The 13899-nt window shown below is 45.3% G+C and overlaps 1 protein-coding gene across 1 annotated transcript in view; it reads right to left on the minus strand.

The window, feature by feature from the left end:
- tnrc18 (trinucleotide repeat containing 18) overlaps positions 1–13899 on the minus strand; it is a 157378-nt gene that overhangs the window by 55107 nt on the left and 88372 nt on the right. Inside the window, exons 6-12 of the mRNA XM_048609747.1 lie at positions 13396–13542; positions 11950–12128; positions 8283–8697; positions 6449–7369; positions 2137–2333; positions 787–923; positions 221–349 (exon numbers count right to left, since the gene is read on the minus strand). Of these exons, the coding sequence (XP_048465704.1) occupies positions 221–349; positions 787–923; positions 2137–2333; positions 6449–7369; positions 8283–8697; positions 11950–12128; positions 13396–13542 (2125 nt within the window). The remainder of the gene's footprint in view (positions 1–220; positions 350–786; positions 924–2136; positions 2334–6448; positions 7370–8282; positions 8698–11949; positions 12129–13395; positions 13543–13899) is intronic.

The following is a 13899-nucleotide window of genomic DNA, read 5'->3' on the forward strand; positions in this document are numbered from 1 at the left end:
ACACCAGGCTGATCATTTATTTGAGTTTTACAGAGATAACTAGAAGTGACCAGCTGCCAGGAAATGGTGTTGGATGCTGATGTATATTTGGGGGAGGCTGGAAAGGCTGAACACCCCCCCCACCACCGGCCTGTACAGGTTGCCTGGGGCTTGTTCAGATAACGCTAGCCGAGTCACAGCTAACCAACAATGAACCAAGTCTCTCCACGCAATAACTTACTTCCCACTCTTGCTGTCACTTCGCCCTCTATCAACATGCGGTGACGGAGCACTTGAGCCATGCTTTCTCTTTCGCGGCCTTCCAGGTCCTCTCCGCGACAAACTCCTACTTTTCTCATCCCGTTTTTCTCTACGGAGATACAATATGGGTTATTTTAAATGTGATTTATCAACTAAACTTGTTAGTAGTAGAGAACTTTTGAGCGGCCTGGCCTTGATTAAGTGAGTCAATGTGATGCCTATCCCCATTTATAGAACGCAAAGTAGCCTTCCTAGTGGGGGCCCTGTTGGATTTTTGCCCAGAGCAGGTAGACTGGGCTAACCCCTGCTGATTTTTGACAGTGTTAAACTGCATTATCTTTCAGAAACAATGGCTCAAGATTGGGGTATGGCCTGTCCTGCTTGACTTTTCTTCTCGTTATGACTGAGGTGTAGTCGCTAAAGTCTCAGGGTTCCAGAATTATCTAATAGCTGTGAAGATTTTAGTCACTGAATAGTATGGCTGTACCAGCTTGCCTTTGATTTGCAGACCATTCAATGGGCTGCCTTTGAAGCTCAATCACTTACTCTGAGTCTCTCCTCTTCTGGAGCTTGGCCAGTTCCCTTTGTTTCTCCTTGTATCTCCTCTGTAGTTCTGCCAGCTTCATCCTGTAATCCAACTCCATGGCATCCATCCCCTCAATGGCAGATTTAATGGAGAACATCTAAAAGTTTGAAAGCACAGCGCTTCAGAGAATATCTTGAAAGCAGCCAGCAGGATACAACTGTTTGATGTGGAATTCATTTTCATTGCCTCCATAGATTTAAACTGACATGGTCCTGAAGGACACCTTTAAACTTCTCTCTCCATTCAATAACTTTATGGTGCAATTAGGTCAGTGATTTGTATTCACGCTTGCAATACAAAATTACAACATTTAGTTGCTTAAATTGACGGTGGTCTCCTTGGCCTATCTCCATCAATTACTGTTAATGTCATGTAAATGTTATAAACACTACTAGTATATAATTTAATTTTTTTTGAAAGTAGGGAAGTTCTGTACTTACATGTACTTTTTAGCGTTTCTATCTGATTTAACCAAATATAAACCAAAAATCACTTTTGATTTACCAGTATAAACATCAAAATGGAATAAATGAATAGCCATCTTCCATTATTAAACTGGAATATTTAAATAGAATTGCAGGCCAGTTAGCTCAGATAGTTAGATGGCTACCATATGGCCAAGAGTATGGGTTCAATTCCTGGTCTGTCTGAGAAAGCTTTAGGACCTGCTTCTTTCCCCAGCCTAGACAGTGGGAAATAATAGCGAACTACCGCTGACAAAAACTCTGGGGAAACAGCTCAGGATGTACATCAGCAGACAAGGAGGCATAGGATCACCTTCAGGTAGAGTGCACATGGAATGGGACATGATTTCAGTCAGACATTTTAATCGCTGTGGCTCAGTGGTAGTGTCCTAGTCTTGAAGTAAGAAGTCTGCAGGTTCAAGTCCCACTTTGGATACTTGACCACAGAATCCAGACTGGCACTCTGGTGCAGTCCTGACTGAGTGCTGCATAATCATAAGTGCCATCTTTCAGGTAAAATGTAGTGTATAGAACTCACCTAATTGAAGAACTCGCATTTCTATTTCTAAGAGGATTTGTGCTGGCAAATACTGATCACTTGACCAATAAACAAAATGGATCATCTGGTCATGATTACATCTTATTTATGGGAGCAAATTGGCTGCCGTGTTTTCCAAGTAATAAGTCATAGGCATTTACTGCGATACAAGTCTATTGTTGGCTGTATTATGATAAGTGGTACATAACTGCATAAATCTTTCACGATCTAGGCTGGACAATATTGATGTTTTTCTTAATGATAAGTAACCCTGTGCAGCTCTTCTTTTTAATTTTAAATTCACTCACAGGTTCATCCTTCTTCTGCATCCAGCTGTACCTCTTGTTTGGATTTAGTTCTCGAGGGAGCCTGATTGTCACCGGTCCACTCTTTGTATCTTCAAATATCTCAGTGCTCATCGAAGGCATGGAGTCCATCATGAGTGCCTGGGTGCTGGCAACAAGGAGGCTTTCCAAATCCAAATGGCTCCCTCCACCTTCCAACCCTTCAAATAAAATGGAAATTTAAAAAAGTCTCTTCTTCCCTGGTTATGGATAGTTTCATCAAAAATTGATAAAAAAACACATGTTTCTCTCCTGTATCTTTTCTGGTCAGCATGGGCTGTGTTACAAATGGAATGATCAATAGGCTTCGGTTGATAATCTGGACACTGGGGGGTTGAAATTCTACCATGGCATTATGGGAATTTGGATTAAGTTTAAAACTAGGGTTTAACTTTTTTTAAAAAAATTCATTCGCGGGATGAGGATGTTGCTGCCCAGGCAGCATTTATTGCCCATCCCTCGTTGCCCATACGGCAGCTGAGAATCAATCACATTACTGTGGGTCTGGAGTCACATACAGGCCAAACAAGATAAGGATGGCAGTTTCCTTCCCTAAAGGACATTAGTGAACCAAATGGGTTTTTCCAACAATTGGCAATGGATTCACGGTTCAACATCAGATGATGACCTTACCAGTCTTAAGACTCTTTATTCCAGGTTTTTAATCAAATTCAAATCCCACCATCTGCTGTAGTGGGATTCGAAACTAGGTTCCCAGAACATTACCTGTGTCTCTGGATTAACAGTCCAGTGATAATACCAGGCCATTGCCACCCCTGTTAAATTAACAGCTGGTATTAAGTAGTAAGCAGTTGAATCACTGTAAAAAAAAATAAGCTGGTTCATTGATGAATTTTAGGGTAGAAAATCTGTTCTCCCTTCCTGTTTGGACCTATAGGTGACTCTGCAGTAATGCGGCTAAGGCTTAACTGTCCCCCTCAAGTGGACTAGCAAGCTACTAAAATTCAGGGCAACTCGCGACTGGTAATGCTAATAAATATCAACCACACCCAGTGAAGCCTACAGGCTAAAAATAAGTTAAATAAGCTTTCAGTTAACTGGAAATAGTACCATAATGAACCTACTGTAAGGATCTAAAACAGGGCATGGTTTATATCAAGTTTATTACTCAGCATGTTTTTCAGTGCGACAGCAAGATTTTTTTTGGCTTCAATGCTCCAATCAGAAATGTAACTTCAGACTATCTGAACTCCATTAAAGCTAAATCCTGTCAACAGATGATAATACTTGCACGTTCATACCTTCATTGTCATTCAAATGTTTGGCAACATCACACAGCTGAAACGCAGCCAGCTTTTCTGAACTCTCCCTGTCTATTCTAAAGAAATGTCAACTGTACACTTGACAAAAACAAACAGGTCCATGACCCATCAGGCACCGTTTTACTCGTGTGTCACTGTGTGTCAACTGTCAGAGATTTATGTGAAAGAGCTTCCAATTTATTCAAAATGTTGTCTCCATGTGAGAAATCCAACCAGTGCAAAAGGACACTTCAAGAGAAGACAAAATGTTCATTTGGAATAAGATTTTTTTCGCTCTCTAATAGTCTCCTCATAGGGGGTTGGTTAGCTCAGTTGGTTGGATGACTGGCTTGCAATACAGAGTGATGCCAACAACACGGGGTCAATTCCTGTTCAATTCCCATGATCAGCACGAAGGTCCTACCTTCTCAATCTCACCCTAGACCCTGAAGCGTAGTGGCCTTCAGGTTAAACCACCACCAGTCATCACTCTCTAATGACAGTGCAGCCCCTATGGTCCTCTGGGACTACAGGGACTACATTAGCCTTCTCATGATGTTACTTACAAAGGGGATATGGGAGAAAAGTTATAGAAATGGGAGGGGACAAAATAGATCATCCTTTCCTCTTAATCAACGTGTGATATTTAGAAGCATTCCTGACTTTGGGCGCTATGAACACGCATAGTTATAAGCCTCATAGACTCATAGTCATAGTCATTGAGTCTCACAGCACGGAAACTGACCCTTTGGTCCAACCAGTCCACTCCGAACATAATCCCAAACTAAACTAGTCCCACCTGCCTGCTCCTGGCCCATATCGCTCCAAACCTTTCCTATTCAAATACTTATCCAAATGTCTTTTAAACATTGTAACTGTACCCACATCCACCACTTCCTTAGGAAGTTCATTCCACATGAGAACCACCCTCTGCCTAAAAAATGTGCCTCTCACGTCTTTTTTAAATCTCTCTCCCCTCACCTTAAAAATGGGCACCCTAGTCTTAAAATGCCCCATCCTAGGGAAAAGACAACTACCATTAACCCTACCTATACCCCTCACTATTTTATAAATTTCTATAAGGTCGCCTTTTAACTTTCTACGCTCTGGAGAAAAAGTCCCAGCCTATCCATCGTCTCCTTATAACTCAAACCTTCCATACCCAGCAACATCCTGGTAAATCGTTTCTGAACTCTCTCCAACTGAATAGTGGCCTTCTGGGTCTGCTTCTCTGCACCAGTAATTGTTCAGGAAGGTGGGTTATTTTCCAAAATACAATTCACACAACAAAAAGGTCACTGCATCAATGAGCCTTAGCAAAGCAATTTTAAAAAGCTGATGTGCATACTGGGCAGTAAGAATCCATTCATAGGAAGCCAAACAGTCCTCAAACCATTTATTTCCTTTGTAAAAATGGCACAAAAAAACTTCCACAAACCAACATGTGGTTTCGAAGGTTTCGTTTTTGAAGGTCGCCAGAATGTCCATAATTGGCTTCAAACTTTGCAACAACAACTTGGTGGCCAAACTTGTATGGATTTGGATGGACGCATGGAAAAGAAGAACTTTCTATTTATATTTCTTTTGGCATATCTTCATGTTAATTAATTCTGGCAGCGGATTCCCTTTCCGACTTCTGGTCAAGGAGTCCTTGCATCAGGCACAGCATTAACCAGATGCAAGGCTAAACTCCCTGGTTGGGAATACTGTGCTTTTATCTCCAACCCAATGACGCCTCTCCTCAGTGTAACTGATCTGAGTTCCAGCTTGGCCAATCTTGTGGTTTCTCCCCCGCTGCCAATCAAAGCATGGGGGACATAGCAATTGGTTTCACCCAGGAGACCAAATATAGGAAGATTCGAGTTTAAGACTGACCGCTCTCATTTTCCCTCACAAGCTTCTAATCAGCAGAAAGAGCAGAAGCCTTTCAATCTGGAATTCAATCATTCTAACTAGATTTTAATTGTCTATCATCCCGCCCCATTGAAATTAGATCAAATGTAAACATTTCTATCAGAATTGATTACATCACATATCAGAATGGAAAAATGGCTCTTGTGTGCAGAGTATTTTTGATTGTGGGGTCTTTTGAACATACAATGGTTGACCTCAAACGTAATCCTTTGTATTCTTATTGTAAGATTCTGTACTGTTTTCTTAATCTTATTTTCAGTTGGAATTCCAGCAAAAAAGGATTTTCAAAGATTTTAACAGTTTGCCTCTAGAAACTGGTCTCCAGTGCAAATCTGTACAGATGTGATTAAAATCCTTCCACTATGGTGACTGTAGGAGATTGTGTGGAAAGCAAGCAGTGTGGCATTATGTTGTCTATCATGCTGTAGAAAAAAAAATACAGCACGCCTGCTGTGAGGGATAGCAATGGTCACAAAACTGCAGAAGTAGGGGTGCGAGAGGAGGGGTGTCTACTGAGGTCGGGGCTAAGACATGAATGAGCCCTTGAGAGGTGGTCTGTTAGAAACCTATAAACATCTTACTAGACTAGACAAGGCAAATACAGGAAGGATGTTCCCGATGACCAGGTAGTCTAAAACCAGGAGTCACAGTCTAAGGATTTGGGGTAGACCATTTACGACTGAGATGAGGAGAAATGTCTTTACCCAGAGAGTGGACTGAGCCTGAGGAAGTCTCTGCCTCAGAAAGAGGTTGAAGCCAAAACATTGAATGTTTTCAAGATGGAGTTAGATTTAGTTCTTCAGGCAAAAGGAAGCAAAATGGGGAGAAAGCGGGAACAGGGGACTGAGTTGGATGGTCAGCCATGATCACATTGAATGGTGCAGTAGGGTCGAAGGGCCGAATGGCCTACTCCTGCACCTAGTTTCTATGTTGTCCAGACAGAGTAGAGAGATATGTAAGCTGTAGTTAGTTGTTCTATACCTGACCTGAGAGTTCTCACTTCATTTTCTATTACTCAACATTAACATACTTAGGTACCTGGATGAGCAGGAATTCCTGGGGTCAGGGTTGAACGAGCGAAGACAGAAAAGGTCACTTACGTTTATTGACACCACTTGATCTGCGCCGTTCTAGTTCGAGTTCAGCAATCTCACTGAGCAGCGCAATGCCAATGAGGGAGGAGCTATCTGCTGTATTGAAGTCAGAAGGCATGGTGAGGACACTGGGCATGGTTGTCTCAACAGGTAAGGAGCATGCTTGGGGAAGCTCAACAGCGGCTACCAGAGCGTTCATGCCAGCCATTGGATCATCCAGCTTTATCTCCGGTGGGTGATTCTCGGTGATCTGAAAATGCAGCTCAAACTGCTCTGCTGTATTCAAAGGTGTGGCATGTAATGTATCTTCAACGTTGCTCTCGGTATCTGCTTGCTCAGTTTTAAAACAGTGATCAGTGTGCTCCGGCAATTCCTCGGTTTGTGAACTCTCCACCTCAGAATTCGTCTTTGTAGTTTGATAGTCACCGAGAGGAGAGCTGGCCTGTTCAGCTTTGACTTCCTCCTCAGGAGTGCATGCTATTGTCTGGTAAGGTGACTGACAGTTTTGGTGGTCTTCCTGGCTCTCTATGGGAGGTGAGGCTTTGTGTTCTGTGGTCAGGTCAGTTGGCTCGTCTGTCATTTCTCCACCAAACGGCCCAGGTTTGCTCTGCCCTTCGAGGTGTCGATCACACAGGCCCTTGCTGTTCTCAAGATCAATCAGATCTTCACACTGCACTTTGATCTCCATCGGCTCTGCAGCTATGCTGGGCCGCAAGTCCTCTTGCACTGCTGGGGGGTGCAAGTGTATCGGCTTAACGTCAGGTGAGGATGGGGCAATGGAACAGGGCCTGGGCTCAGAGGCCTCTGGCAGTGGTACATCAGATGCCAAACCATCAGCATCAGATGCAGCAGTAGGCTGCAGGAGGTAGGGGTAATGGCTGCCAAAAGAGGTTGGAAGGGAGCGGTAAGAATATCCTTGAGGAATCTCTGTTAAATATGGAGAGAAACAGCTGTTAGCTCACAAGTGAAGCAATTTGCCAAATCAGATAAATCCTGGCTTCTCTGGTAGAGGATCCAACAGAGCTGTTGGACTACATCCCTTACAAGGAGCACACTTTATACATGAACACCTAGAGCTGTCCTACAGTTTCTGAAGCCAACTACAACATATTAGTGATCTTAGAAATAAAATTACATTCTAAAATTCTGCAAACAATGGAGAGACCCTGTATGATCTTAAAGCACTTTCCCCTGATTTGTATCTCATATCATTTATCATGTCAAACAGGACCAGACATTAGCTAGGATCACATCTGGTTTTCATGATGTCTGATCAGGAAAGGTAATGTAGCAGTAAGAATCTAAGTCCTTAAAATACAGGAAAAGGAACAATCATTTATTCAAATAGAGATACTGCACACCCACACCCCACCCCACCGTGCTCCCCCCTGCCCCCTGCCCCCCACCCCCCGCGAAATGGAGGACAGGGACTGAGACAATGTCAACTGAACCAGAGAATTTCAGAAGCAATGTTCACATGTAATGGGCACAGAGCTGCTTCAGGCTGCCCAGGTACTTGATCACCAGCTTATGATGGCAACTTACTGAAACAAAGACTCAGTGATCTGACACTCGGGGGAAGGAGGTAGGGTCAAAATTATGGAGAAGGTCTCAAGCATAATCGAGGTTAGGCCTAGTCTGGATAAAATTATATCTTTGACTGGCAGTTTAGAAATTTGTAGAAAGCTCACACTACTCAATACCATGGGTAGCCTGATTGATATCTTGTGTGCAGTGGCCTGGTTCAGTTTCAGGTTTACTCCCTGCCATTTAGCACTGCAATGATTTCGCTGTTACTGTGCGCGACTGTAAATCTCACCGCTGTGGTGCAAAGCCTTACCAGGAAACAGGGCTTGAAAAGGAGCAGAAGAATCTTTCTCCAAGCCTTTCTTCTCAGACTCTTCGGATGCCTCCACTTTCTGGGGTAGGGCTGGGGCTGGAGGCGGTGAGCCGTGTGGAGGGCTGGGCGGATGGGAGGCCGGAGACGGCGAATGGTAAGGCCGTGGGGGTAACGGATCCTCCATCTCGGCTCTCACGTCAGATTTCAGTTTTAGCCTGGGCGATGAGGTATGTGATGAGGGAGGTGGCGTGCTCGTCTTGTGATAGGACGTGGACGGCACCGGCGAATGCGACGAGAGCCGTTTCTGTAAAATCCCCGTCGAGGAGGTCACGAGGCTGTGCTTGCTTCCCTCAGAGCTTCTCTTGCACACTTTGTCTTCCATCTCGTTTCTCTGCTCGTTCGCTTTCAGTCTTTCCTGTCAGAAACACATAAGGACACCACACGGTGAACACTTACCCCTGTTTGTACCTGGTCAGTTTTTGCTCAGAAGGAAACAGCAACGGGGATTGTACAAGTGTTCTGGACAACGATGTCAGCCATTTGGGGACCAGGGCTGGCAAAGAGGCACAGGATCACCAAACAAAATCCTATAATAACCTCTTTTCAAAAGTACAGAAACGTCTGAACCCTACACGGCAACAATGATGACCATGAATCCATTGCCGAATGTCAGGATAAACCCATCTGGTTTACTAATGTCCTTTAGGGAAGAAAACTGCCATCCTTACCTGGTCTGGCCTACATGTGACTCCAGACCCACAGCAATGTGGCTGACTCTTAACTGCCCTCTGGGCAATTAGGGATGGGCAATAAATGCTGCCCAGCTAGTGACGCCCACAGCCTGTGAATGAATTATAAAAAAGAAATTCTACAGGGCCGACTTTCACGCTGGTGGTGCTTATAAACAGGGAAAACATCAGTGTCCTTTCACATGTGTGAATATTTCAGGTTTACACCTTGCTACCTCACCCGTGACTGTACAGCATTTGTCACATCCAGAAAGTCTACTGTGACCCCTTTCGAAGAGTACAGGAGTTGGGAGGTCATGTTGCGGCTGTACAAGACATTGGTTAGGCCACTTTTGGGATACTGCATTCAATTCTGATCTCCCTGCTATAGGAAGGATGTTGTGAAACTTGAAAGGATTCAGAAAAGATTTACAAGGATGTTGTCAGGGTTGGAGGGTTTGAGCTATAGGGAGAGGCTGAACAGACTGGGGCTATGTTCTGGGATCGTCGGAGGCTGAGGGGTGACGTTATAGAGGTTTATAAAATCATGAGGGACATGGATAGGGTAAATAGACAAGGTCTTTTCCCTGGGGTGGAGGAGGCCAAAACTAGAGGGCATAGGTTTAAGGTGAGATGGGGCAAGATTTAAAAGGGATCTAAGGGGCAACATTTTCACGCAGAGGGTAGTGCATGTATGGTATGAGCTGGTAGGGAAAGTGGTGGAAGCTGGCACAATAACAATATTTAAAAGGGATCAGGATGGGTATATGTGTATGAAGGGTTTAGATGGATATGGGCCAAATGCTGACAAATGGGACTAGATTAATTTCGGATATCTGATCGGCATTGACGAGTTGGACCGAAGGACTGTGCTGTGTATCTCTACGACTCTAACTGCAGCACATCAGCACCCGCAGTTAGCGATAGACAGTATGCCAATTGGCAGGGCATTGGTACCAACACTCTCAGCAAATTCCAATCGTAATTATTTTAATCCAACAGCTGAAATGATGCAGGGAAAATGGAGCAGTCCAAAATTATTAATAACAAAAGCGGCACCATCACGCGTCAAACTATATCCTACTGATCCTTTGGTGCTGCTGATTTTGCAACAACAATTATGGGGGAGTGAGTAAAGCAGGTCTCTGAGGAGGATTACACACAGTGGGTTCAACTCAAAAGCTGAAAGTCAGGGGTTCAGGTCGTAATCCAGGAAGCTAAGCACAAACTCTAGGCTGAGAATCTGGTCTGATACTGAAAGAGTTTCCACAGCATTACTCTAGGAACAATCTGGGTGCTCTTGCTGGTATCATGATCTATATTGATTGTTCAGCTCAAGTGATTATTATCACATTCCTGTTTGGGATACTCTGCTGGGCTTGAATTATCTCACACCTTTCCAATGCCTTAAAACACTTCAAAAATTAGCTATAAAGTGTTTGGAACATCTAGGGGTTGAGAGATATGAAGCATGTGTTTTCATTTAATAAACATGAGCCTCTGAGTAAATGCAGCAATTCTGTCGATGCAGGTGGATTTTCAATCAGGAAGGTAAACAAGGGTTGTGGGGGAAAAGGCAGGAAGGTGGAGCTGAAGATCATCAGCTTAGCCACGATCTCACTGAATGGCAGAACAGTTTCAAAGGACTGAACGGCCTCCCTCTCCACCCACATCTTATTCCCTTCAGTGCTCTATCAGAATTTTGGATGCTGTGTGCAACAACTCCGAACTCAGTTAGGGCCTGAACTTCACAAATGTCTGAGTGGATGGATCGATCAGAAAAAAAACCAGTTCTGCCACAAGCCCTGCCCTCTTTCACCTTCTGCCAGCTTTCATGCTTCACTTTCATGAAGCAATGAACCTGTGAGGTCCTGCCATTATGAATCCAATAACCTTCCCTTTCCCATTCCTTGGCAAAATGATGGCAATGGCCTGTGCCAGGTTGCTTGTGCCACGTCTCTGAGGGCACCTGAGAGGCAAACAGCAGAACCCCTGCAGGGCTAACGCAGCCCGGGCGACATTGAAGTTGAAATCTTTGCCAGGAATGGGTTCTTCCAGCGGTCTGTGGGCTATCACATCGGTGGCTCAGTCTGAATTTCAACAACAATGTGCGTTTAAAAAGCATCTTTCACACAGTTAAAAATATGTCCCAGGGCTCTTCACAACAGTATCTGGCACTGAGACTCATGCCCAAGGAGCATCTTAAAGGCAGAGGGAGACGTGGAGAGGTTTGGGGATGGAATTCTGGTGCTTGGACACTCAGATTCCAACTGCCTGCCTTACTGATCTGAACCCCTTTTAAAATCCTGCAGCTTAAGACGGGTTCTGATAACAGCTCCCAAGACTGACCAGCTGACTCTCCAGCTCTGCTAACCTTGTTGATTATTAGGGATATGTTGGAGGGAACACTGATCTGAAACCTTCTAAAATTTCTCATCATTTTGATGTGGACCAAGAGTAATGTTACCCTGCAGCTCCTTCGTTTGTATCTACAGGAAGGAATTGGTGGGGGTGGGGGGTGTGTATGTGTCTCTGTATGTGCCTCTGTGTGTGTGCCTGTGTGCTGAGTGTGTTTGTTTGTCTTTCTGCATGTGTGCACACCTGTGTGTGTATGCATCTGTGTGTATGTCTGTGTGTATCTATGCGTATCTGTGTGTGTGGGTGTGTCTGTGTACATAAGTATTTATATGTATGCCTGTCTGTGTGCGTATGTGTCTGCATGTGTATCTGTGTGTGTCTGTGTCTTTGTCTGTGGCTGTATGCATGACTGTGTGTGCATGTGTATCAATATGTATGTCTGTGTGTTTGTGCCTTTGTGTGTGCCTGTAGGACACAGGCAGCAGCGACGGATGCTCTGATGCTCCTGTTATTGAAGAAGCTGTGAACCAACTGAGTGGGTCAGTGAATGAGGAGGTGGAGGGGTTACTGAATGAACTCACCACGAGCTGCGCGTTGCGTTGGATCTCCATGGCGTGGGCCGCCTGTTGTTGCAGCATGTAGAGCTCATGCTGCCGCAGGAGCTGCTGTTGTGATAGTAACTGGAGTTGATGAGCATGTTGCAGGGAGCTCCCTGTCGGCGGGTACATCGAAGGCCACAGCGGCCGCTCCATTAACTCTGCTGCAGAAATACACACCATCAGCACCAGAACGAAACACTGCACCCACTGTACACACTCTACATCCGACAGGGACAGGTCTTTCAACGAAAGACAGTCACGTTTTGCGGGGGCACAGACAGTGGGCTATTCTCAAAGGCATATAGCAGAGGGAAGCTAGGAAATACTCAAACAGTCAGCAGAGTGCTTGTCTACTTTGAAAACCTGCTCCTGGACTCAGGGCTGGAACATCAGTTGAACACATCACTGGTCCATTTTCCAGCTCAGAATACACTGCCCACACAGACCAGTGGGAAAAGCTCCAATCCCACAACCACTTCGGAATGCTCCAGGTCTCAATGCTGAGCCAAGCTGTCGGCGGCAGCTCCCTGGAATTCTGGTGGATCTGACCAGCTGCAGGATTATCCTGTTTGCCTGCAGAGAGGTCACTTGCATCCTGAATCTCCAAAAGCAGGCGTGCTGCTTTCAAACTGAAAACAGAAATCGCTGGTGAAACTCAATGGGCCTGGCAGATTCCATGGGGAGGCAGCAGAGTCAGGGGATCGTTCTTCACAATCCTGAACCCTGTTCTGAAGAAGGGTCACTGAAATGTTAACTCTGCTTTCCCTCCCAGGTGCTGCCAGACCTGCTAAATTTCTCCAGCGATTTCTGTTCTGTTTCAGATTCCCAGCATCCGCTGTTCTTTGTTTCGTTTTAGAACCAATTCCATCCCGAAGATACCATTCACTCCTCACCTCCCTCCCAAGCTGGACAGCGGCAAGTTGGCCTGCAGACAACTGAGTGAGAGTCAAAGCCCACACAAAGTTGTCAGCAGATCATTTGGAGCTCTCACGTAGGCACAGGGACTGGATGAATCATCACCATCCTCCACTGAACAGCACTCTGACCACTGGGTTTCAGCAGCATCCCCTGGGCCCTCTCCAACCCAAAGGCAGTGGACGCTGACCTAGTGTGTGCTCTTAACCCTGGCCTTCAGGCAGCACGGTCTGACAGCTCCATTCCAATACTCAGAGCTTCCCCAGCACCTGCAGCAGGGCCATCTGCCTCTTGCTCAGAGCTAGAGTAGTACTTTCATACTCTAGCCGCCCAATTCAGGAGCTGCATAGCCAGCTGAGGCCTGCAGTAACGTGTCACTGTCTGAACTGGCCAATATCAACAGGTACTGCATCAGTCAGCCATCACCTGAGATCGTTTTTAACCTCACCCACCAAGAGGGAGCTAGAACATTGCAGGTTAATACACACGGGCAGGGACAGTCTTCTAACATACCAAAGTGTGGTAAATGCTCCGTCGGGATCACCACCAGCTGGCCAGACTGCGGATCTCTTGCAAACTGGTACGTTGAGGGGATTGAGCCGGGAATACTGGGGTGAAAGCCAGGGGGCATTCCCTGGTGTAAAGATGGATGAGTCAGACCTGCAGGAAGCAACAGAACAAAGCGGATGTGAAGACGGTCTGAAATAATCATGCCTCATTCCAATTACTAAAGTGTGACTAATGATAAAGTAACACTTATTAAAGTGTTATCAAATGGAATCACGGATAGCGGAGAGAAAAACAAGGTTCCAATTCACTGAGCTGAAAACAGGCTCAACAAGGAACGTGGCTAGGAACTAGGAAGTTTCAGTGTGAAGACAGGATTGGCTGGGGAGGATACCATTGGCTGGAGAGGGTAGCATTGGCTGGGGAGGGTAACATTGGCTGGCGAGGGTAGCACTGGCTGGCGAGGGTAGCACTGGCTGGGGAGGGTAGCATTGGCTGGGGAGGATAGCA

This window comes from Rhincodon typus, chromosome 21 (assembly GCF_021869965.1).
Source record: "Rhincodon typus isolate 14 chromosome 21, sRhiTyp1.1, whole genome shotgun sequence".
Classification (NCBI taxonomy): Eukaryota; Metazoa; Chordata; class Chondrichthyes; order Orectolobiformes; family Rhincodontidae; genus Rhincodon; species Rhincodon typus.